The sequence below is a fragment of the Rhinichthys klamathensis genome, unplaced genomic scaffold, assembly GCF_029890125.1.
Source record: "Rhinichthys klamathensis goyatoka isolate OS25496 unplaced genomic scaffold, OSU_Roscu_1.1 h1tg000001l_1, whole genome shotgun sequence".
Classification (NCBI taxonomy): domain Eukaryota; kingdom Metazoa; phylum Chordata; class Actinopteri; order Cypriniformes; family Leuciscidae; genus Rhinichthys; species Rhinichthys klamathensis.
This window is the reverse complement of record NW_026606555.1, coordinates 5,557,922-5,581,330: the sequence shown is the minus strand read 5'-3', so window position 1 is coordinate 5,581,330 and position 23,409 is coordinate 5,557,922. Positions and strand designations below refer to the sequence as shown.

General features: G+C 40.0%; 1 protein-coding gene across 3 annotated transcripts in view; it reads left to right on the top strand.

Moving 5' to 3' along the window:
• Positions 1-23,409, top strand: part of LOC130086533 (RAC-alpha serine/threonine-protein kinase) — a 43,207-nt gene that overhangs the window by 14,481 nt on the left and 5,317 nt on the right. For all 3 annotated transcript variants that reach the window (XM_056252693.1, XM_056252622.1, XM_056252773.1), the window contains exons 8-11: positions 253-321; positions 504-629; positions 804-932; positions 22,276-22,490. In XM_056252693.1, coding sequence (XP_056108668.1) covers positions 253-321; positions 504-629; positions 804-932; positions 22,276-22,490 — 539 coding nt within the window. The remainder of the gene's footprint in view (positions 1-252; positions 322-503; positions 630-803; positions 933-22,275; positions 22,491-23,409) is intronic.

Below are 23,409 nucleotides of genomic sequence, written 5' to 3'. Positions count from 1 at the left end.
GATGCATTGCGGCATTGAAGCATGTCACCATTGGTGAGAATCATTTGCTGATTCTGTATTTATGTGTATTTAAAAATAATAATAATTATTTAAATATAAAATTTCTAAATGTCTGATCTGTGCCAACAAAATATTGTTATCAAATAACTACTTTTGATCATTTATGATATTTTTCTTTAAGAAGATTAAACCTTTGCAACAAATTATGTGCTTTAGCAAAATGATGCTCCTAATGTCACCTCTGTGTTGCAGGGTCTGAAGTATTCTTTCCAGACTCATGACCGATTATGTTTTGTTATGGAGTATGCAAATGGAGGAGAGGTGAGCTCTTGTAAAGGTGAAGTTTAGCAATGACTGTTCATTAAAACTAACCAAATAAACTTTTTATTTTAATTTCATTTAACAATCAAATGTTTATTCAAATAATGTGTGTATTAATAATAATAAATTTTACCCCAGAAGTTCCCCAATTTAAATGCATCTTTATATTTGTTATATCACAGCTTTTCTTTCATTTATCGCGAGATCGTGTTTTTTCGGAAGAGAGAGCGAAGTTTTATGGGGCCGAGATCGTCTCAGCCCTGGATTACCTTCATTCCGAAAGAAACGTGGTTTATAGAGACCTAAAGGTGAGATAGGTAGAAAAATTTAGTTGAAAAATATAAAAAATACAAATTTCATACAAGATGAATGATAAATGTTTGAAATAACTTGTCAGAAAGTGTTTTTAATGTAATGCTACTTGTCACTATCACTACCTATCTCAGTGTCAAATTATAAGTAATATAATTATTCTGTGGTAGTTGGAGAACCTGATGCTGGATAAAGATGGCCATATAAAGATCACAGATTTTGGCCTGTGTAAGGAAGGAATTACAGACGGAGCAACAATGAAGACATTCTGTGGTACACCAGAGTATCTCGCTCCAGAGGTAATAAAACATTAATAAAATACATTATTCTAATAATAAATGAACGGCGAACAGAGAAGGAAATCCAGGGTGGATTATCCTCAGGATTGCGAGTTTATGTCCTGCAATCTTGACTTTTGTCTCTCAGAATTGTGATATAAACTCGCAATTATGAGTAAGAAAATCTGAATTGGGAGAAATAAACCCTAAATTGCAAAATTACAAATATTTTAGATTTAAATGTTACCTATGTAAAATGATATAGATATAAATATTATTTCATGCTGTGACTGTAGGACTAATCATTATGTCCCCTATGAACAGCATGTGTGAGTAAATATCATGTAGATCTATTGTTTACATCAAATTCATGCTTTAAAAGTAGACTAATCATCAGAGGTTTCATCAGTCCAGTCTGTCCATTTAATTGCGTGCAACCATAAAGGGCGTCTTCGACCACAGTATTCCATAAAAATGAAGACCATCTTTTTTTGCATCCCGATTCTGACATCCAACTGCACAATACTTTTTTTTTTTTCATTTTATTCCGTGGATCCCACCCGTTTTCCTCCACTTGTTACCACTGTTTTTCTTGCCACCACAATGTGGGCGCAGCTGCAAGAGACGTAACTGTGACGTCTGCTCCCAAACTGTCTATTTTCTGGCTTGTAAGTCTGCTTCCAGGAGTTCTGAGGAAAGTGTGGGATGACGGAGTGAGGCTCTCTGGTGGGGCTCTTGATTAGATCAGAGATTACAGAGACCATTTTGCATGCAAGAGCCACTTCTAGCAGGAGGCTCTACGCTTCTAAGTTCAGACAATCGTTACATCTGAGGGTGTTCCTATAGCGTCAGCATCTCATTCCCTACTCAGGGATGCAGGGTTACACACTGTAAAAAATGCGCTGTAAAATAACAGTAATCTACTGGCAGCTGTGGTTTCCAGCAATGTACTGTTAATTTACAGCCCTTTACAGTTAATTTACTGCTCTCCTTTTTTTACAGTATGTAACCGTAAAAATATCACAAAGGTAACTCATATCATTTGGGAAACCGATTACTTCAAACAGTTCAAGTTCAAAAACTACTCGGTTACTATCGTAACCTCAGTTCCCTGAGATAGGGAACGAGTATTGCGTAGCTATACGCAGTGGGGAAACTCCCTTTCCTCGATTTACTGAAGCCTATATGTAAAACGCATTTGCAGCTGCACAGCCAGCCCCCTGAGCGTCTGACCCGCTCAAAGGCTGTGCAGCAGCAACTGCACATCCAATGGCGCGGGCGAATCTGACGCACAACCAATAAGCTAGCCCAACGTCAGAGCCCGTCGAGGGGGCGTGCCCCGCCTATATAGACCCCCGAATTCGCCATTATAGCAGGTTTATACGACTGAAGCGACAACTTCACCAGTTACCATAGTGCGGCCGGCTACGCAATACTCGTTCCCTATCTCAGGGAACTGAGGTTACGATAGTAACCGAGTTGTTCCCTTTCGAACGGTCACTTCTTATTGCGTAGCTATACGCAGTGGGGACACCATGCAAAACGCCGCACCCTGAGTAACTGGTTGTCCTGCCACTCAGGACCTCTGAGCTAACAGAACAAGCCAGAACCCAATAACATATGCATATACATGTATATATAACAGACCAGACACAGTCGGGTCTGAATAATATACATAATAAAGTCAGTCACCACTAACAGAATATACTAACAAAACCAGACCCCGTCGGGATTATTAGTATAACTTTATTACCGGCCGAAGCGGGTTTATATAATATGTATGTGATTATGCACAGTAATTTTTGTAGACAAGACCAGCCACTGTCAGGTCTCAATCATACCGAAAGCACCTTCGCCTGCAGGGAAGGTACCTCCATATTATAGAACTTCATAAATGTGGAAGGCGAGGACCAGCCGGCCGCATCACAAATATCTTGAATGGGAAAACCAGAAGACCAAGCCCACGACGAGGCCATACCTCTGGTCGAATGGGCCTTGACACCTATGGGGCAAACCTGACCCACTGCGGTGTAAGCCAAAGAGATGGCATCCACTATCCATCTAGACAGTCTTTGCTTAGTGACTGGATCACCCTTAGATCGGCCCCCAAAGCAGACAAACAGCTGTTCTGATTGTCTAAAAGACGCAGAACGCTCCAAATAGATTCTCCACGCCCTGACAGGGCAGAGAAGATTAACCTCCCCATCCTCAGCAGAAGGGGGAAGGGCTAATAGCGTAATAACTTGTGCTCTAAACGGCGTTGAGAGCACCTTGGGCACATAACCATGCCTGGGTTTGAGAATGACTCTGGAGTCCTCCAATCCAAACTTCAAACATGCAGGACTCACTGAGAGGGCCTGCAGATCTCCCACTCGCTTGATAGATGCCAATGCCAACAGGAGAGCAGTCTTTAGCGAAAGTGGTTTTAGATCAACCGACTGGAGCGGCTCAAAAGATGGTCCCCTCAGGGCCCTAAGGACCGTGGAGAGGTCCCAAGGCGGCACCGAAGGGGGCCTGGAGGGGTTAATCCTCCTAGCACCCTTCAGAAACTTTACCACCAGGTCATTCCTTCCCAGTGATTGGCCAGCCACCAGAGCATGGTGCGCTGCGATGGCTGCCACATACACTTTGAGCGTGGACGGGGTGCGGCCCGCGTCCAGTAGCTCCTGCAGGAAGGCGAGCACCACTGAAACCTCACATGACTCTGGGTCAATACGATTTCTCGAGCACCAGCTGGAAAAACCCGACCACTTTAAAGCATAAAGGCGCCGAGTAGACGGGGCCCTTGCTTCAGAGATAGTGCTTAAGACCCTGTCAGGCAGGTCCCCGGATACCCGTTTAGGGGCCACACATGGAGGGCCCATAAATCGGGTCGGGGATGCCACATCGTTCCGTTGGCCTGTGTGAGGAGATCCTTCCTCATCGGAACAGGCCAGGGGGTCGTGTCCGACAACTGAACCAGTTCCGGAAACCATGGTCTGGATTTCCAGAGAGGAGCCACCAGAAGGACTGGGCATCCGCTCTCCCTGACCCGCTCGATAACCTGTGGGATCATCGAGACGGGGGGAAACGCGTAAAGGGGGCGGCTGGGCCAGAGATGAGCCAGCGCATCCCTGTTTTTCGAGAAGAACACCCTGCAGTGGGTGTTGGCTCTCGAGGCGAAAAGGTCTACTTCGGCCTCGCCGAACCTCTCCCATATTAGTCTGACCGTCTGAGGGTTCAGGGACCACTCGCCTAGGGGAGTGTTGCCCCTTGAGAGCATATCCGCGCCCACATTCTGGACGCCCGGGACATGCGCTGCTCTCAGAGAGCTCAGATTGGCTTGTGCCCACATGAGGAGGTCCCTCGCCATCACATACAGGTTGCCTGACCTGATGCCACCCTGGCGATTTATGTAGGCCACCACAGACATGTTGTCTGTACGGATCAAGACGTGGTGACCCCTGAGGTTTGACAGAAAAGCTTTCAGGGCCAAACCAACCGCTTTCATTTCCAGACAGTTGATATGTAAGCTCTGCTCCGTGCTCGACCAGAGGCCGGAGGCAGGCTTGCCCTCGTGCAGCACTCCCCAACCCATGTTGGATGCGTCTGTAAAAACCACTTTCCTCCTGGAAACTATCCCCATGGTCACCCCCTTGCAGTACCAGTCCTGAGCCCGCCAGGGAACCAGTGTTCTCAAACACCCTTGATTCACCATAATGCGCAGGCTGCCTGACTGCCATGCATGGGTTGGCACACGGCGTTTCAGCCAGTGCTGCAGCGGGCGCATGTGCAGTAATCCCATGTGGAGTACTGATGATGCAGCTGCCATTAGACCAAGCAGTCTCTGAAACCTCTTCAGAGGCGCGCGCCCTGAATGCAGCTACCAGTGTCTGCACCGAGTGCGCGCTCTTGAGTGAGCCCCGCTTTCATTGTCACCGAGTCCAAAACCGTGCCCAGAAAGACCACAGTCTGGCTGGGATTCAGTTCGCTTTTGGCAACATTGATTGTGAGACCCAAGCATTTTAGATGGCTGAGAATCAAATCCCTGTGCACTATTAGTTCGTCTCTCGACTGCGCTAGCACCAGCCAGTCGTCGAGATAATTCAGCACACGCACTCCCTGGCTTTTCAGCGGGGAGAGCGCCTCATCCATACATTTCGTGAATGTACGGGGTGCCAGAGCCAGACCGAACGGCAGAACGGTGTATTGATATGCCCTCCCCTCGAAGGCGAATCTCAAAAATGGCCTGTGACGAGGGTCGATCTGAATATGAAAGTATGCATCTTTCAGATCCATTGAAACAAACCAGTCCCCCAGGCGAACCTGCGCGAGAATCTGTTTGAGTGTTAACATTTTGAAAGGCCGTCTCATGAGAGCCCTGTTCAAACGCCTCAGATCTAGAATGGGTCTGAGCCCGCCGTCTTTCTTTGGAATTAGGAAATAGCGGCTGTAAAACCCCGAATACATTAGTGCGGGAGGGACTGACTCTATCGCTCCTTTTGCTAATAACTCTTGAACTTCGGTGCGAAGCACGTGATTCACGCCGCTTGTTACCGATGTCTCGATAACCGCCTGGAATTTCGGGGGTCTGCGAGCGAATTGGAGCGAGTAGCCTCGCTTTATAGTGTTTATGACCCAACTCGACACACCAGGGATGGCTTGCCAGGCCATCACTCGTGTGGCTAGGGCGTGACACACTGAATGGGGGGGACCGCCTAACATAGGGGGACCTGATACCCTTATAATGTGATTTGTGATACACACATACTGAGTGTTTGACTGACTATATAGGCTTTTGCCTGGGGGGAAGTCAGTGTTACAACAGGGCGGGGGCCGCCTAGTGGAGGGGGACCGTGAACCCGTGTGTTGTGATTGTGAAACATGCTCTTTTTGTGCTTTATTTGGGTCGCAGTGAAAACGGCGTTTGTTTGCAGAGACGCGCTCACTGCTGCGGGCCTGTTTACAATAATAAAATCCCCAGCCGCCTGAACTGAACAGGGAGCTGTGGGAAGTTTTGCTGGTTTCTTCGAGGGTGGTCCGGCTAGCGCGAGACACGAGCCCTCTCTCTTTCCCCTCCGTGCTAGGACGACTTCGGAGGCGCCTGGTCGGCCGCGGCGCTGGGTCGAGGGCCTTGACGCCTGGGGAGCGGGTAGCGCTTCGCGGGCCTTGACTGGCGCTGGCTATCAGCCGCAGGGCGGGGCTGAGAGGCCTGTTTCGCCGGCTTGGCTGGATGAGGCAAAGGCGGAGGTTTGGGCTTGCTGGACGCGGAGCCCGAACGCTTCGGCAAGAAGTGTCGCATGGCCTGGGACGCTTTCTGTGCCTCCGTGTACCTCTCCGAGAATCCCTTCACCGCCGGGCCGAAGAGACAGGAGCTGGACACCGGAGCGTCGAGAAACCTCGTTTTGTCGGCCTCCTTGATCTCGGTGAGGTTAAGCCACAGATGGCGCTCGAGCACGACCAAACTAGCCATGTTTCTGCCGATGGCTTGTGCTGTAGACTTAGTAGCACGCAGCGCTAACTCCGTAGCACTCCTCAGGTCCCGAAAAGTCTCCGGGTCCGGGCCAGCCTCGTCCATGGACCGGAGGAGTTTGGCCTGGTAGACCTGCAACACGGCCATCGTGTGCAGGGCCGATGCAGCCTGGCCGGAGGCGGCGTACGCGCGTCCAGCGAGGGCTGAGGTGTTACGGCAGGGTTTGTTGGGATGAGCGGCTCTAGCTCGCCAACTAGCTGCAGAGCTCGGGCAAAGATGAGCTGCCACGGCCTCTTCGAGGGGTGGCAAAGACTCATAACCCTTTTCCGCTGCGCCATCCACGGAGGAGAGCGTCGCGGAAACTGCGGATCCCACACGTGCTGAGTATGGAGCGCGCCAGGCCTTGGTTAGCTCCTCGTGGACCTCGGGGAAAAATGGCGCCGGTTTGTGACGCGGGGCCTGCTGGCGCCCCTCCAGAAACCATCCATCCAGCCGACTACGAGGCGGCTCCTCGGGCGAGGCCCACTCGAGGTCGAGGTCCGCGACGGCCTTCGTCAGGATCCGAAGCATCTCGGCGTCGGAGTTCGTCCTGGCGTTGGCGTTTGAGTCGGAGAAAGTGAAGCACGCGGGGACGCGGCCGGCGTGCGTTCACAAATCTCCATACCCTCCAGTTGCCGTTGGCTGCGACGCTTCTTCTTCCTTGGAACGGAAAGCGTGGATGAAGCGGCCTCGCCGTCCCGGGAGAGAGCTAGCCGATTGCGCAGCGCGGAGATAGGCATGCAGTCACAGGCCTCACATCCGCCGGCAGAGAGAGCATTCTCTGCGTGGTCGATCCCCAGGCAGGAAATGCAGCTCGTGTGCTGGTCTGCCTCGTGCAGACGGCCTCCGCACGTGGCGCAGGATGGACGAGGCATACTGAAATAGAATGTTAGCAATAAGCACAAAGGATATAAATGTCGCCGGATAGCCACAGGTGAGACGGCGCCAGGAGAAATCGACGTGCAGGCGAAGTCTGCTGAAGAGAAGCACGCTCAGGCTGAAAGGCTTGTTCGACGGCGAATGCTACAGTAAAAAGCTCAGGGACATGTGTACTGTCGCTGAAGGAGTAAAATCTGCTATAATGGCGAATTCGGGGGTCTATATATGCGGGGCACGCCCCCTCGACGGGCTCTGACGTTGGGCTAGCTTATTGGTTGTGCGTCAGATTCGCCCGTGCCATTGGATGTGCAGTTGCTGCAGCACAGCCTATGAGCGGGTCAGACACTCAGGGGGCTGGCTGTGCAGCTGCAAATGCGTTTTACATATAGGCTTCAGTGAATCGAGGAAAGGGAGTTTCCCCACTGCGTATAGCTACGCAATACGAAGTGACCGTTCGAAAGGGAACTAGTATTTATACTGATAGTACTAGGAACTTACTTCATTTGAGTCCACTGAAAATTAAAATCTCTTACTGTAATATTAAACTGCAAACACCTAATGTGTAATAGTGAATTCATTAAAAACATGACTTTAACTAAAATCTTTGCTGTTCATATTTAGCGAACAATAGGACACATGTATGCTAAAGTGCTTGGCAAGGAGATTGTCACTGCATCAGTAATACACAGATACTGCTTATAAATAAAGCAACAGGCAGCATAATATCAGTATTTCTCTGCTCATCTTTGACTGAAGCACAGGTTCCACTCTCCAGCACAATGGTTACCCACAAAACTCATTAATTAAACTAACATCTCTCATGTATCATCTTGTGCAAAACACATAAAACACTTCAGTTTAATATATACTCTCCTTATCAGTTATTGACTTCGCTTAAAGGGGTGGTAAAATGCCATTTTCACAAGATTTAAAATAAATCTCTGATGTCCCCAGAGTGTGTGTGTGAAGTTTTAAAACAAAATACCCCACAGATATTTTTATATAGCATGTTAAAGTTGTCACTTTTTGAGGGTTTGCAAAAACGCACCGTTTTGAGCCTGGCCCTTTAATTGTAAATGAGCTGCTGCAGAGGGTGGGGTTTCAAGAGCTTGTGTCTGTTAGCAGCTGCGATTACCTCACGCAGACACACTAAAATGACAGAAACTGTTCTGCCTTTAATGTTAAAACGGAGTCAGACAAAGATCTCCATCTCAAGAAGACTCAAGAAGAAGTGACAACATGTAGAATGCAACAGGACTTAAAGAAAATAAAGAAAATAACCAGACAATTCAGCTGCATAATTTATTCATTCTGCAATGCATGCTGGGAGTCATGGACACATTTTTTGTACTATGCTGGTACCCAACATGCATTGCAGCATGAAACTTTTGATTGTCACCATTGTTGAGATTCATACACTGATTCTTGATGTCTCTGTGTGTGTGGTTGATCTATTCCGGTCCTGGAGGGCCACAGCTCTGCAGAGTTTAGCTCTAACCCTGATAAACTCTCCTGTCTGTAGCTTTCTAATAATCTTGAAGACATTGATTTGCTGGTTCAGGTGTGTTTGATTAGGGTCCCAGATAGATAGCAACCATCCAAACAATGTTAATGTGTCAATGTTAACTGTATTAAATCAACATCTCTTTTGCTCCAGCAAATTTTAAAAATTCAATTCCATAAATCAACGGTGATGGCGTTGAGTCAATGTTACAATGTGATGTTGGTTCAACATCATGCCTGCACTCTCAGAAAATGAAACACAACAATCACAACTGACTTAAAGCCACAAAGCCTGAAATCAACTGCAAATAAAAGACAATAAATCTCTCAAGATCTCAGCAGAAGTTTTTTTTTTTTTTTGAATTAACAGAGGTGTAGTAGTTGATGTTTTAACATCACAACTATGGTGACATGCTTCATGCCGCAATGCATGCTGGTTTTATACTATGGTGGCTCCCAACATGCATTGCAGCATGAAACATTTCACCATTTTTGAGATTCATATGCTGATTCTTGATCTCTGGATGTGTATCAAAATTTTTTTTCATTTAATGTATTTTAAAAAGCAAAATAATGTCTCGTCCGTGGCAAGAACGTATTGTTTGTAACTTTTTAATAATAAATTAGTGAATTATGATGCTGAAAACTATTTCAACTGATTATCTTTGTTTCTGGCTTTCTTTGCAATAAATTATGTGTTTCAGTACACACGGTTGCAAAAATCACACCCTCACATTAAAGCCAAGAGTCAAACTGTCCAACTAAAGGAATTGCCCATCCCTGATGTAGAAGCTCAAAATGTTCTGAACATAAACCTCTTAAAATCCTTCATATTTTTTTTGGATGTCAGTGATACAATAATCAAAAATAACAAAACAAAATCCATGTAAATACATTAGAAAATAAATGAGATCAGTGAATCAGACCACTAGATGATGATTATGACTATTAACCATTAAGCCATTGTGATCTGATCCTGATTTCTTTCACCTTTTTTTGCCATAGCAAATCTATTTTAAAGACACAGCCAAAGAAAAAACTATTGTTCACAAGTCAAGGGTCAAGAGCCCAACTAAAGCAATCACTGATCACAATCATGGTACATCAAATGAAATTAAAATGACATGTCACCTTTTAATAAGACCTTCTGTAGACGTCTGACAGAAATAAAGTCAGTCTGGTTAGTAATAAGTGAAGTTGGTAATGCTGTTTGTGGAGTTGTTTAATCCTTCTCTGCTGAGATCTTCAGAGATTTAATGTCTTTTATCTTCAGTTGATTTAATCTTTTTTTTGTTCTTCTTGTTCCTCTTTCCTTCAGTGATTCTGCTTGTTAACAGCAGGTGTTCATCAGTGTCTGAATTAACTTAGAAAATTAACTGAGTTAATTATGAAATTGTTCACTCAGTCAAGTGGACTATATTAGTGAACTAATGTAGGGAATAGTAAATGAGGGTATAGGGTGTGATTTAGAACACGGCCTCTGATACCTCGTTTCCACCAAAAAAGAACTGGTTCGGAACTGGTGCTGGTTCAAAGTTGCTTCAACTTGCGAACCTTCTCAGAACCTGTTTGTTTTTACACTGACTAGAGAGCCCAGCAAACGACGTTGTTACGTCACTGTGTACGTTGCCATACGTCTTAGCTTTCCCATTCCCGTCGTGTTGTTGTTCACACACAGCAAAATCACCAGTGTTAAATTAACACTGCTCAGTGTTTATATGAGTCCACACTCAGAGAGTGTTAAAAGAACACTGAAGCAGTGCTAAAGTTAATGAGATCATTAAGTGATTAATTGAGTGATAATTGAGCATTATCGAAGACACCTGATGTTAACAAGCAGAATCACTGAAGGAGAAAATCGTAATTGGTATGCTACCATTATGGAGATCAGTGTTTGCTTTAGTTGGGCTCTTGACCCTTAAGTCATTAACTTTAGTTCTTTATTTGGCTGCTGTACCTGAGTTATAACAGCCAGATGAACAAAGAGAAAAGGTGATTTGTTGGTTGTGTTTTAACATTATCATTACTTCACAATCATTTGACCTAAATAGAGCCCAATTTCTGAGTTACATTTACTTTATTGATTATAGCAGCACTGCCCTTGAAAATCATAATATTTGTAAATTTTACAATGTAATCCAAATAATTTCTTAACTTAATAACATACAAAACAGTTTTTTTAAACAGACATCAAGAACCAGCCTGTGAATCTCAACAATGGTGACAATTATAAAGCATTTTGCAGTGTATTCTGGATGCCACCAATCAAATCTCATTCATGGCTCCCATCATGTATTGCTGCATGAATAAATAATGAGCTTATGTTCAGAGGTCATCTGTTTGTCACCATTGTTGAGATTCATACGCTAATTCTTGATGTCTGTATGTGCCTACCTAAAATATTTTTAAGGTTTTTTTTTTTTTTTTTTGTAATTGATTTGATCATTTGGATTTAATTGAAAAGGCTAAAAAATGCATACTCTACAATGACAGTGCTGCTATAATCCATAAGGTAAACTTAACTCTGAAATTATGAGTTTCGCTTAACGCTCTCAATGAGTTCAGTGACTCAGACCAACTATTGATTATGTTAAAACACAACCAACACCATCATATCACCTTTTCTCTTTGTTCATCTGGCAGATATAACTCAGGTATAGCAGCCAAACAAAATCTAAAGTTAATGATGTAAGGGTCAAGAGTAGGGCTGGGCGATATATCGCACGATATTGTTATGCGCATCTCGTCAGTAAAGCCAGTTCCTTGATTAGTAGTAAATCGCCTTCACCTGCTTTCAGATGGAGCGGCATTTACTACAAAGAGCCGTAGTTAACTGACAAGCTGAGCCATATCACATTAATATCGCGGACATATCGCCAGCGATAATTGATGCAATATGGCTCAGCTTGTCAGTTAACTACGGCTCTTTGTACACTGTAAAACCTAATAGTACTATTTACTCAATTAAATTGAGGTCACTGCACTCAAATAATACCGAAACTTGAAGTGTCTTGAATGACTGAAACAGAACTCAAACTGAATGAGTTATAGAACATTTCTAGATCCCAGAATGATAATTGAACAATTATTGTATAGTTAAGTTAATTAATCATCAATTAAGTGATGATTTCTCATTAGTGATTAACACCTGCTGTTAACAAGCAGAATCACTGAAGGAAAGAGAAACACAAGAAATACAAGGTTTAAGGTCACCATGATGGAGATCAGCGTTTGCTTTAGTTGGGCTCTTGACCCTTGATGTTTGAGTACAAGTCTTTCTTTGGCTGCTGTAATTGAGTGTTTATAAAACATTTTTTATGGGACAATAGTCAAGGAAAAGTAAGAACAGATGATGAAGGTCAAGGTTTGATGATGACAATCATCACTTAATGACTTGATTCTCTGATCTCATTCAGAGTCTAATCTCTGATTATATTATTAGTTGTATTTGAAAATAGATTCTACAACATAAGAACTAGCAATGTTATGAATTTCAGATAGTATGAAGGATTTTACAGAAAATGTGATTCATTACCAAAACTAACACAGATATCAAGAATCAGCATATGAATCTCAACAATGGTGACCATTAAAAAAACTATTCATACTGCAATGCATGCTGGGTACTACCATAATACAAACCTTATCCATGGCTCCCAGCATGAATTTCAGCATGAATCGTTTTTTTAATGGTCACCGTTGTTGAGATTCATTTACTGATTCTTGATGTCTGTATACGTCAGCATGATACCATAGAGGTTTTTAAAATCTGATTGAAAGGGCCTTGCAGCAGAATCACAGTTCTTAGATAATGAATAATACAAGTTATATATCACCTGTTTATCAGAGAATACTCTCTAGAAAAGATCAGAGAATCAAGCCACCAAATGTTGATTCATCATTCCATAATTCATCATCAAAACAAAATTTTCTTTTGGCTTTTGTGCCATAACAAATGTGTTATATAAACACTCAGTTACAGCAGCCAGAGGAAACTGGTGTTATAAAGTCAAGGGTCAAGAGCCCAACTAAAGCAAACACTGACCACTATCATGGTGTCTTTAAATGAAACTCAATAAATCATCTTCATCTAAACCTCTGTTCATTCACAATAACAACTTCTGTAGACGCATGATAAAAGTCAAACTGGTTAGTAATAAGTGAAGCTGGTAATGCTGTTTGTGGAGTTGTTTAATCCTCCTCTGCTGAGATCTTGAGAGATTTAAAAATATTTTATCTTCAGTTGATTTCATCTAATGTTGTGGTTGGAAGTCAGTTGTAGTTCTTGTGTTTCTCTTTCCTTCAGTGATGTTAACAGCAGGTGTTCATTATTAATGCTCAACAATCACTTAATTATTCACTTAATTAATCACTTAATTTCTTGACTGCAATATCTACTTTTAGTGAACTCAACTGAAATAATTTCAGAGTACTCATAACTATTGTTTTTTATAAACTTAAATGAATTGAGGTAATCGGTTTCCTCAAATGTAATGAGTCAGCTTAACTCATTCGATTTGACTGTGTGTGATATTGTGAGCTAGCAGTAACTGCAAGTGCTCTGAGTTCATTTAAAGTTTGTCATTTCACTGTTTTTACTCAATAAAGTGAAGTTTCAGCTACACTGTTAGCAATTGATGTAATTTTTACAATAAATTTTACAACAACATATTGTATTCATGTTTTTATTGTAAATGCAAATGCATGATGGGAAATGTGTGGACAGTCCTGTAATTTTATTGTAACTACACTGTAGAAGCATTATTTTACAGCCACCGCATAGCATTGTGGGATCGCTGCTGTTTGAATTTTGAAATTGCCCGGCGGCTGCCAACGGTACCAGAATCAAACATTTTAGGAAGAATCAGGTGTGAAACATTAACAAGAAATCTAAGTCTATGGATATCCAGTCACAGCCTTAAAATCAGATATAGATAAAAAGAAGACATTAAATCTCTGAAGATCTCAGCAGAGGAGGATTAAACAACTCCACAAACAGCATTACCAGCTTCACTTATTACTAACCAGCCTGACTTTATTTCAGTCATAAGTCTATGAACAGAGGTTAGATGTCGATGTTTTAAAATGTTTGGTCACCATTATGGTGATCATTGTTTAATTTAGTTGGGCAGTTTGACTCTTAGCATTTTAAGTTAAACTTTGGTCTTTGTAACAGTGTTTACCAAAGCACATAATTTGTTACATAGCGAAACAAAACCAAAGGTGTTCAAGTGTTATAGTTTTCATTATCAAAAAGGAGAATGATTCACTAATCTTATCCTGGACCCTGACCAAAAGTTGTAATTTGTTATTAATAAATAACTTTGACCTTACTTGACACAGGGCAGACATTCTGAATTTTTGTATAAATTTTTTGATTTTTTTTTTTAAATCATTATAAATTTTTTTTTAGAAACAAACAGACATCAAGAATCAGCATATGAATCTCAACAATGGTGACATGCTTCATGCTACAATGCATGCTGGGAGTTTTAAACTATGTAGCCTCCCAGAATGCATTGCAGCATAAAGCATGTCACCACTGTTGAGATTCATATGTAGATTCTTGATGTCTGTGTGTGTGTCCAAATATTACATTCCCAATTTTAGAAAAAATATCAGCTTGATGTCTGATCTGTATAAAAAAATGCATGTTGTTGAAAAAAAATCTATTAATAACAAAACCACTTTCGTTTGTTTTTTTGTATTTTATTATGTTGTAAACTATACGCCTATCACCAGACCACTTTTGTTTCTGACTTTCTTTGCAACAAATAATGTATGATGACCATAAATTCACATAAGAAGTCTAGAGTCAAATTGCCCAACTAAAGGCAACACTGTTCACCATAATGGTGCCTAAATTTGTACCATTGTTGTGTTTTTAATTGGCTAATACGGAACTTAGTAAATGTACAGTAAATTGTAATAAATTACAGCATTTTACTGTAATAATGCTACTATAATCACAGTAGCACTGCTGTATAAATACAGTACTTTATTGTACATTTTTTTTTACTGCAAACAGTAAAAATCCTGTATATTACTTGCTGTAAATTTACTGCAATTAGTTGCCAGGAATTTCCTGTAAAATTACAATAAATTGTTAACAGTGTATATACAGTATTAAATGCAGTGTAAAGTTTCATTGTGTTTTAAGAAATATTATTGTTTTAGTGAACTCGAATAAAATAAGTTCAGAGTACTCATAACTATTGTTTTTTATAAACTTAAATTAATTGATGTAATCGGTTTCCTCAAATGAAATGAGTTAGCTTAACTTGTTGGGTTTTACAGTGTACACAGCAAAAACTCCAGTGTTAAATGAACACTCCTGGGAGTGTATATGAGTCCACACTCAAGATTGTTAAAGTTAATGAGATAATTACGTGATTAATTGAGTGATGATTGAAGACACCTAAAGCAGAATCACTGAAGGAGAAAATCTAAAATTGTAAGCCACCGTTATGGCGATCATTGTTTGCTTTAGTTGGGCTCTTGACCCTTAGATTAATAACTTTAGATTTTGTTTGGCTGTTGTATCTGAGTTATAACTGCCAGATCAACAAAGAAAAAAAATGATCTAATTATGTCAGTTATATTATGACAATCATCATTTGATCTTTATGTTTGTGATTTATGCTGTTGATTACAGCATAACTGTGATTCTGCATAAATATCCAGCATTTTAGATATAATGTAAAGGATTTCTTAAGAGTTGTTTAAAAAAAATCTTTCTTTTAGGCACACACAGACGTCAAGATTCAGTCAATGCATCTCAACAATGGTGACGAGCAGAATATTCAATTAGGAAAAGTAAATTACATAGACAATTCAGATCATAATTTATTCATACCGCAATGCATGATGGGAGCCATTAATGAGTTGTGATTGGTGGCAGCCACTGCAACATTCATTATTAGTGTCACCATTGTTGAGATTCACAGGCTGATTATTGATGTCTGTGTTTCTAAATAAATTCATTTGAAACTATTTTTAATCAGAACAATGTTTATTAAATATTTTGGTGTATAAGAAAAATACTGATAATAATATGCTGTAGAATCACAAAGCTGTTACTAATGATTTAAACCAAACTATCTCAATAAGTTTCATTTTTCAGATCACAGCATGATTACGCCTAAACATAACCAACACTATCAGATCACACTTTTCTTTGTTCAATTGACTGTTGTAGATCAATAACAGCAGACAAACAAAATTTAAAGATGAAAGTATAAGGGTCAGAGTCCAACTAAAGCAAACACTGATCGCCATAACGATGGCTTACAATTTGTGATTTTCTCCTTCAGTGATTCTGCTTGTTATCATCAGGTGTCTTCAATAATGCTCAATCATCACTAAATTAATCACTTAATTATCTCATTAACTTTAACACTCTTGAGTGTTAATTTAACACTCATATCTGCATCATATCTTCCATCTGAAAGCAGGTGAAGGTGATTTACTACTAATCAAGGAACCGACTTTACTGAAGAGATGCGCATAACATATCGTGCGATATATCGCCCAGCCCTAGTCAAGAGCCCAACTAAAGCAAACACTGATCTCCATAATGGTTTTCTCCTTCAGCGATTCTGCTTGTTAACATCAGGTGTCTTCGATAATGCTCAATTATCACTCAATTAATCACTTAATGATCTCATTTACTTTAGCACTTCTTCAGTGTTCATTTAACACTCTCTGAGTGTGGACTCATATAAACACTGAGCAGTGTTAATTTAACACTGGGGATTTTGCTGTGCAGTAACCCGCCCCCAGCCCCCGACGTAAGCATGACGTGGTAAAAGAACGGTTCTAGTCCAGCAAAGAGTTGGTGCCGCTTTGGAAACAATTTTCCTGGCTGAGAACCGGTTCTTTGGCTGTCGAAACACAAAGAACTGGTTCTCGAGTAGGCACCGGCTCCGAACCGGCTCTCAAAATGCTTTGGTGGAAAAGGGGTATGAGTGTCGACTTTGAGTGCTGTTAATTCACAGTATATTCCTGTAGGCTACTTTCTCGAACACGACAAATATCACCCAGAATGCATTTTTTCTACGGTGTATTACTGTTTTAATGGAAAAAAGCATGTTACTGTAAAAATTTGCCCATTTTTTTACAGCAATTTTTACAGTGTACGAAACAGACATTTTGGTACTATTCAGGGCTATAACAGGACAATTTTAAAACCACACATTGTCACTTTACCTAAATAAATGAACTACTGCTAATAGAATGCAATAAAATAAATGTAAATAATGAAGTCATATTCATACCTTGTTAGAAAATAGAATAATTCAAAGCAAATGATCAACTAAATCTGAAGAAACAAAGCTCCATAGAAATAAAGGACCTTAAAGTAAACAATAAATAACAAAATGATAACAGTAGATTTGCGAATAACTTGACCTGTACTGTAGTTCTGTTATCATCCCTCCAACATTTTGGCCTCAACCAAGTGAATAGACTTTTCCTATGTGCCTATCTTATTTCCGAATTTACTGCTTGTTTTCAAAAATATGATTTAATACCACTTAGTTAAACCAAGGATAAAATCATGTAGAAAAATTAGAGGGAACATTGCTAGTGAGTGAGATATTGGTTTAATTGGCATCTATACAGTACGTACATGTAGCCCAGATAATGCTTGTTGATCATTTTACTGTCAAACAAATGCTAACAATCTACAGCATTGTTTATCCTCTGCTATTTGGTTGCCTGGAGAATTGTGTTTTGGCAATCAGACACCTCCAAAAGAAGACACTAAAATATATATTTTTTGCAAACCTTGCAGATTTTCATATCACCGCATGATGAAAGCTAAAAGAAATGGCTTTTTGGTTTTACTCATTTTTTTAAGGCAAGTGGTTACACAAAATAAACACATCTTCATTTTAATCATATATTTTTAGTTACTCACTTAATCACTCACTACGTTGTTACATGTGCACAAATAACGTGATTATTTTTAATAATCAGAGTAAGGTCTTAATCGCAGTAAGATGTTTACATGACCTGAACAGAATTCTTCACTTCAGTTTGCATGCAATTTTCATTATTCTGATTATTCGCTAATAAGAAGGTTATACCACACTCTGATGGGCACACTGTATGCATGTTATCGGCCATTGTTTTAATCTACTCAATTTACAAAATACATTTTTATGGACGTATTGGATATTATTCAGCACCGTGATAAACATTGCAATGCTGGTGTTGTGCCGAATATTGTGACTCTCACTGTTAACCCTTGCTGTAAAAAAAGGCCAAAATTCTGACAGTTTCATACTATTTTCCATTAAAACAGTAAAATACCGTAGAAAACAATGCATTCTGGGTTATATTTGTCATTTTAGAGAAAATAGCCTGCAGTAATATACTGTGAATTAACAGCGCTCAAAATTGACACTCAGAGGCTGTGTTCCAAATCACACCATATACCCTCATTATTCCCTACATTAATTATTCTCTAATATAGTCCACTTGAATGAAAAGAAGTGAGTGAATTGAGACACTGATGAACACCTGATAAGCAGAATCACTGACAGACAGAGAAACAAGAACAGAAAAAAGAGAAACACAAGAACTACAACTGACTTCCAGTCTGAGTGGAACACACTGAGTGTGAAAACAGTTTACAAACCAGTTTAACATTATTTCTTTCATACATGTACAAAAGTTCTTGTTGAGAATTAACAGAGATTTAGTTAATAATAAAGTTTGTAGTCACCATGATGGAGAACAGTATTTGCTTTAGTTGTTCTCTTGACCCTTGACTTTATAACATTAGTTTCTCTCTGGCTGCTGTAACAGTGAATTTATAAAACACATTTGTTATGGCAAGAAAAAGTCAAGAGAAAGTTGATCAGGTGTTTTTGGCTGTTGCGATGATGCTATAATCATGTGTGATTCTCTAATCTCATCCTGTGTATAAGCTTTGAATGTATGGGTATTTCATATTTATTCTGTGAATCTACAACATGAAATCCAGCAATATTACTGTAATCAGTTATTCTGAAGGATATTGAATTCATATAGTGCATTAAAACATGTTTAACTCCTGCTTGATTTTGACCCACACAGACATCAACAATCAGCATATGAATCTCAACAATGGTGACAATAAAAAGTTTCATGTCGCAATGCATGCTGGGTTCCAGGATAGAATAAAACTGCCAGCATGCCCTGCTGCATTAATGCATAATAATAAAAAAATATATATTGCCACCATTGATGCGATTCATGTGTTCATTTTTGATATATCTGTTTCTAAAAGACAGTGTAGCTCCGTTTTTTTGGTTGTGCATATGTGTTAAAAAATATTAGACATTGTATCTCATTCCTGTAGTTTCACAGTGGTGGTAATGTCACACTTTCGATAGAGAATTAAACTCTGAATGAGATTAGTGAATAAACAGGCTATATGGTGATTTTGTCATCATAATCAATATAACTGCAAACATTCACTCACCGTGCCTGTGCACAAGTGTGACTTGAGTAAACAGAGTTCAAGCAGCAAGAGAAAACTAATGTTCAAAAGACAAGGGTCAGCATCCCAACTAAAGCAAACACTGATCTCTATAATGGTAACTCCAAACCAAACATTTTCAATTAAACATCTCAATAACAACTTCTGTAGATGTATGACAGAAATAAAGTCATACTGGTTAATAATAAGTGTAGAAATATGTAATGGCTGGAAGTCAGTTGTAGGTCTTGTGTTTCTCTATTTTCTGTTCTTGTGTTTATCTTTCCTTCAGTGATGCTGCTTGTTAACATCAGGTGTTCATCACTAATGCTCAACAATCACTTACATATTCACTTAATTATCTCACTGCAACACTGCGTCAATGTTACTTTTTACTCTTTGTAGTGTGGATTTCCCTGTGGGTTTGGAAGGGTTAACAGTGTAAGATAAAAAGACACACCCACAAAATGTATTTTAAACAGTAATAAACTGTACGTTATAAAACAGGTATATACTGGCAACACTGGATGCTTAATTCTTATTTGTGCATCCTCATTTCCTTTCCTTGCTTCCTTTCCTCGCGTCTCAGCTCCACCCCCTGCAGGATGCGAGGGAAGACTGCAAGGAAAGAAAATGAGGACAGAGGAATCGAATGAAAGTTTTTTTATACTGTGGAATACTTGATCACTCATCAGCAGCGCTCAAAGGATCTGCCCTTATATTGTTGAAGTTTGGTTGTTTAAGAAATTAGTAATAAATAATAATGAAGCAAGATACCCTGTTGAAATATGTGAGATGTGTGGTTTATATAAACTGCAAAGGTAAAGTATAAATTAAAATGATTGTGACCGACGTGAAGGGGGAGGAGAATTTATACGTGCGTCACGTTTAGTAGATAAAACACTTCCGCAAAGCATACAACTGTGCATCCTCGCTCATAGCTCCTCTGGAAGCCTCCTCACTCCTCGCCTCCTCGCGGTGCAATTAAAGAATTGAGATGTCCTTCAAGATGGCTGAGCTCGATCGGTTTCCGGGTCATAGGATGGAGGACGGAGGATCGAGGAGACGAGGAGAGATATTGAGAAGCACCCATCGTTGCCAGTAGTTTACTGTAAAATTTAGTTTTTGGGTCACCGTTGTACTGAAGAGTAGAGACTGTGCTTCAGTCCAGGAGAAGATCTAAAAACATTGATGATAAGCTGCATGTTGCTTTATTTAACAGGTGTTGACTGTGTAGTTGCTGGTCCAGTGGAAATCTTTTTACGTACAATAGTTTTTTAGTGGTCTCAAATGAAATAAGTTCACAGTAATACTTTGCTCACATTATTAGTGTCTTCTAAATTTTAGTTAATACATTTAAATGACAGTTGGTCAATTTAAGGCAGTCGGTTACTGTGAAATTAGTTAACTTGAGTTTTAATTTAGTGCATTTTACAGTAACATACTGTAGATTACAGTAAAGAACTGTACAATTAACAATGAATTACTGGCAACAGTGTTGCCAGTATTTTACTGTAAAAAAACCTGGTAAGGTCTAACAGTGCACCGAATTATGCAACCCTAGTTGGCCACTGCGTTCTTCGCGCCGGAACAGACAGAGACTGCGCAGCGAGTTGTGTTGATGGAGTTTAGCGGAGCAGAGAAAACTTCAGAATAATGTCACAGAGTTCATTCATGAAGTTGTGTGAACAACACACCGTGTAGAACCGAGCACATGCACACGTTGGTCAGAGCGATAATAATGCAATTAAGGTGTTTACATGGCTGTTATTGATATCAAAACCGGCGTATGATATGTGGTTAATGCGAATATGGTTACTATGATTATGAGCTTAATTGCATTAGTTTTATCTAAGTATTATTTACATGAGGTAAAGTTTAATCGCAGGATGGCCATTATCCCGTTATAATCACATTATGAGAGTGCATGTTAACGCACTGACTGGTTTTTGTTATATCGATTCAAATACATTGAGTAGAGTCTGTGATTTTTGAGTATCTTCCTTCTGTTATCTCACCACATGCAGCCATCCACAACCTTTTTATGGTTACCATTGTGGGTTACAGTGATAAACAGAAGCAATTATGCATTTCGGCTGTTGTTCAGCTGAAGTCAGTTCAGTGTTGATTCCGTTCTGTTGTAAAGATCATAAATTGTTAATTTAGTTAATTTCATCTATAAAGCAGTTCTGGAGAAAACAGTGATGTCATCATCCAGTTCAGTTCAGTTCTCATTCAAAACCGTCAGTACAGTCAGATCAATAAAACTGTTGAATATTAAGTGTCCCGGACTAAGCAAGCCAGTGACAAGCCCTGTTACAGCAGCATGAGATCCAGCAGTATTACATCAATCAGTTAGAAGATTTTAACAAATATGAGCACAAAAAGTGAATCTACAATGACACACACAGATATCAACAATCAGCACATCACAGCAACTCGACTGCTTGATTGTTTATATCATCCTTAAATATAAACTATCCTATCGCTCAGCTCAAAACTTCTAAATGCGGACACTTGGGCATTAAGATATTATAAACATTATTCTCCTGGATTTCTGTAAATCTGTTTTGAAACAATGTGTATTGTGAAAAGCACTATAAAAATAAAATTATGAGAACATTATTTCATTACAAGGCAAGACTGGCTGATGGCACCAGTACAGTACATGCACAGTGCCAAGCCATGAGCTATGACGTAAACAGGCAGCCATTTTGTGCTTTCAAGAGCCCTCCAAAAATCACTGTCAAAACATCTACTATACTGTAATGAAATTGCGATTTAACAAAATAAATGCATGCAAATAAAAAAATAAATACAAAAATATATATAAATAAATTATGATGTAAGAACACAGCAGCAGCCACTGAATGATTGTAAATGGAGAAACACACTTTTTCGCCCTGATAATGTAGTTATGGCATCTACCATGCTAACCAGCAAAATCTTGACCCATTTACACCACTTTTGAAATTGTCAGATTCAAAGTTTATGGCTCAGGTTCTCTGCTGCTTTTTCTTCAGGTTCTTGAGGACAATGATTATGGCCGGGCGGTGGACTGGTGGGGTTTGGGTGTGGTCATGTACGAGATGATGTGCGGCCGGTTGCCCTTCTACAACCAGGATCATGAGAAGCTCTTTGAATTAATCCTCATGGATGAGATCCGTTTCCCTCGTACACTTGGGCCCGAGGCAAAATCATTGCTCTCAGGACTGCTTCAGAAAGACCCGAAACAGCGGTGAGAGACCTCTGAATGTTGTCAAGTAATCACTCTAAGTGTTGTATGGTCCACTGTTTTAAGAATTCATGATATATGAAGAATGTGTTTCTCTAGTAATTGATTCATAACATCACCTGGAAGGTCTGTGAGTGTTTTAGTCAAAGATTCTTATTTATTTAAATTGAGTGAATAAAGTAGAAAAATAAAAATAAATTATATATATATATATATATATATATATATATATATATATATATATACATTCATGTGAAAAAGAAAGGACAGCTTTTGGAAATTTATGGTTTTACGTATCAGAACATAAAAAGAAGAACATCATCTGATCGTTGGCAGGTCTTAAACGAACAACAACAAATGACATATTACACAGTGTCATTATTAATTTAACAAAAATAAAGCCAAAATGGAAAAGCCATGGGTGACAAACCAAGTACACCCTGTGATTCAATTGTTTGAGTCACTTTTAACAGCAATATGTTGAAGGAATGATTTTCTGTATGACAGTATCAGTCTCTCGCATCGTTCTGGAGGAATTTTGTCCCATTCTTCTTTACAACGTTACTTCAGTTCATTGAGGTTTGTGGGCATTTGTTTCAGTTGTCTTAAGGTCTTAACACTTCAGTCGGGTTGAGGTCTGGACTTTGACTGGGCCACTTCAACATTTGACATCTCCTTTTTTTAGAGGTGATCACACTTGCTGATGATCAATTAATTAAGGGCATTTGATTAGCAGCGCCAGACTCTTACCGTATTGTTCATAAGACGACCCTGAATATAAGAAGACCCCCACCCCCCTCTTTTTCAAGATGTACCTTTTGGAAAAAGGCTTTTTGAAGACCAAATCTTGTCTTTTGAAGAAAATTATATATTTGAAAATAATTTTCATATTGCTTGTTTTTCATATTTAAATGTACAAAAT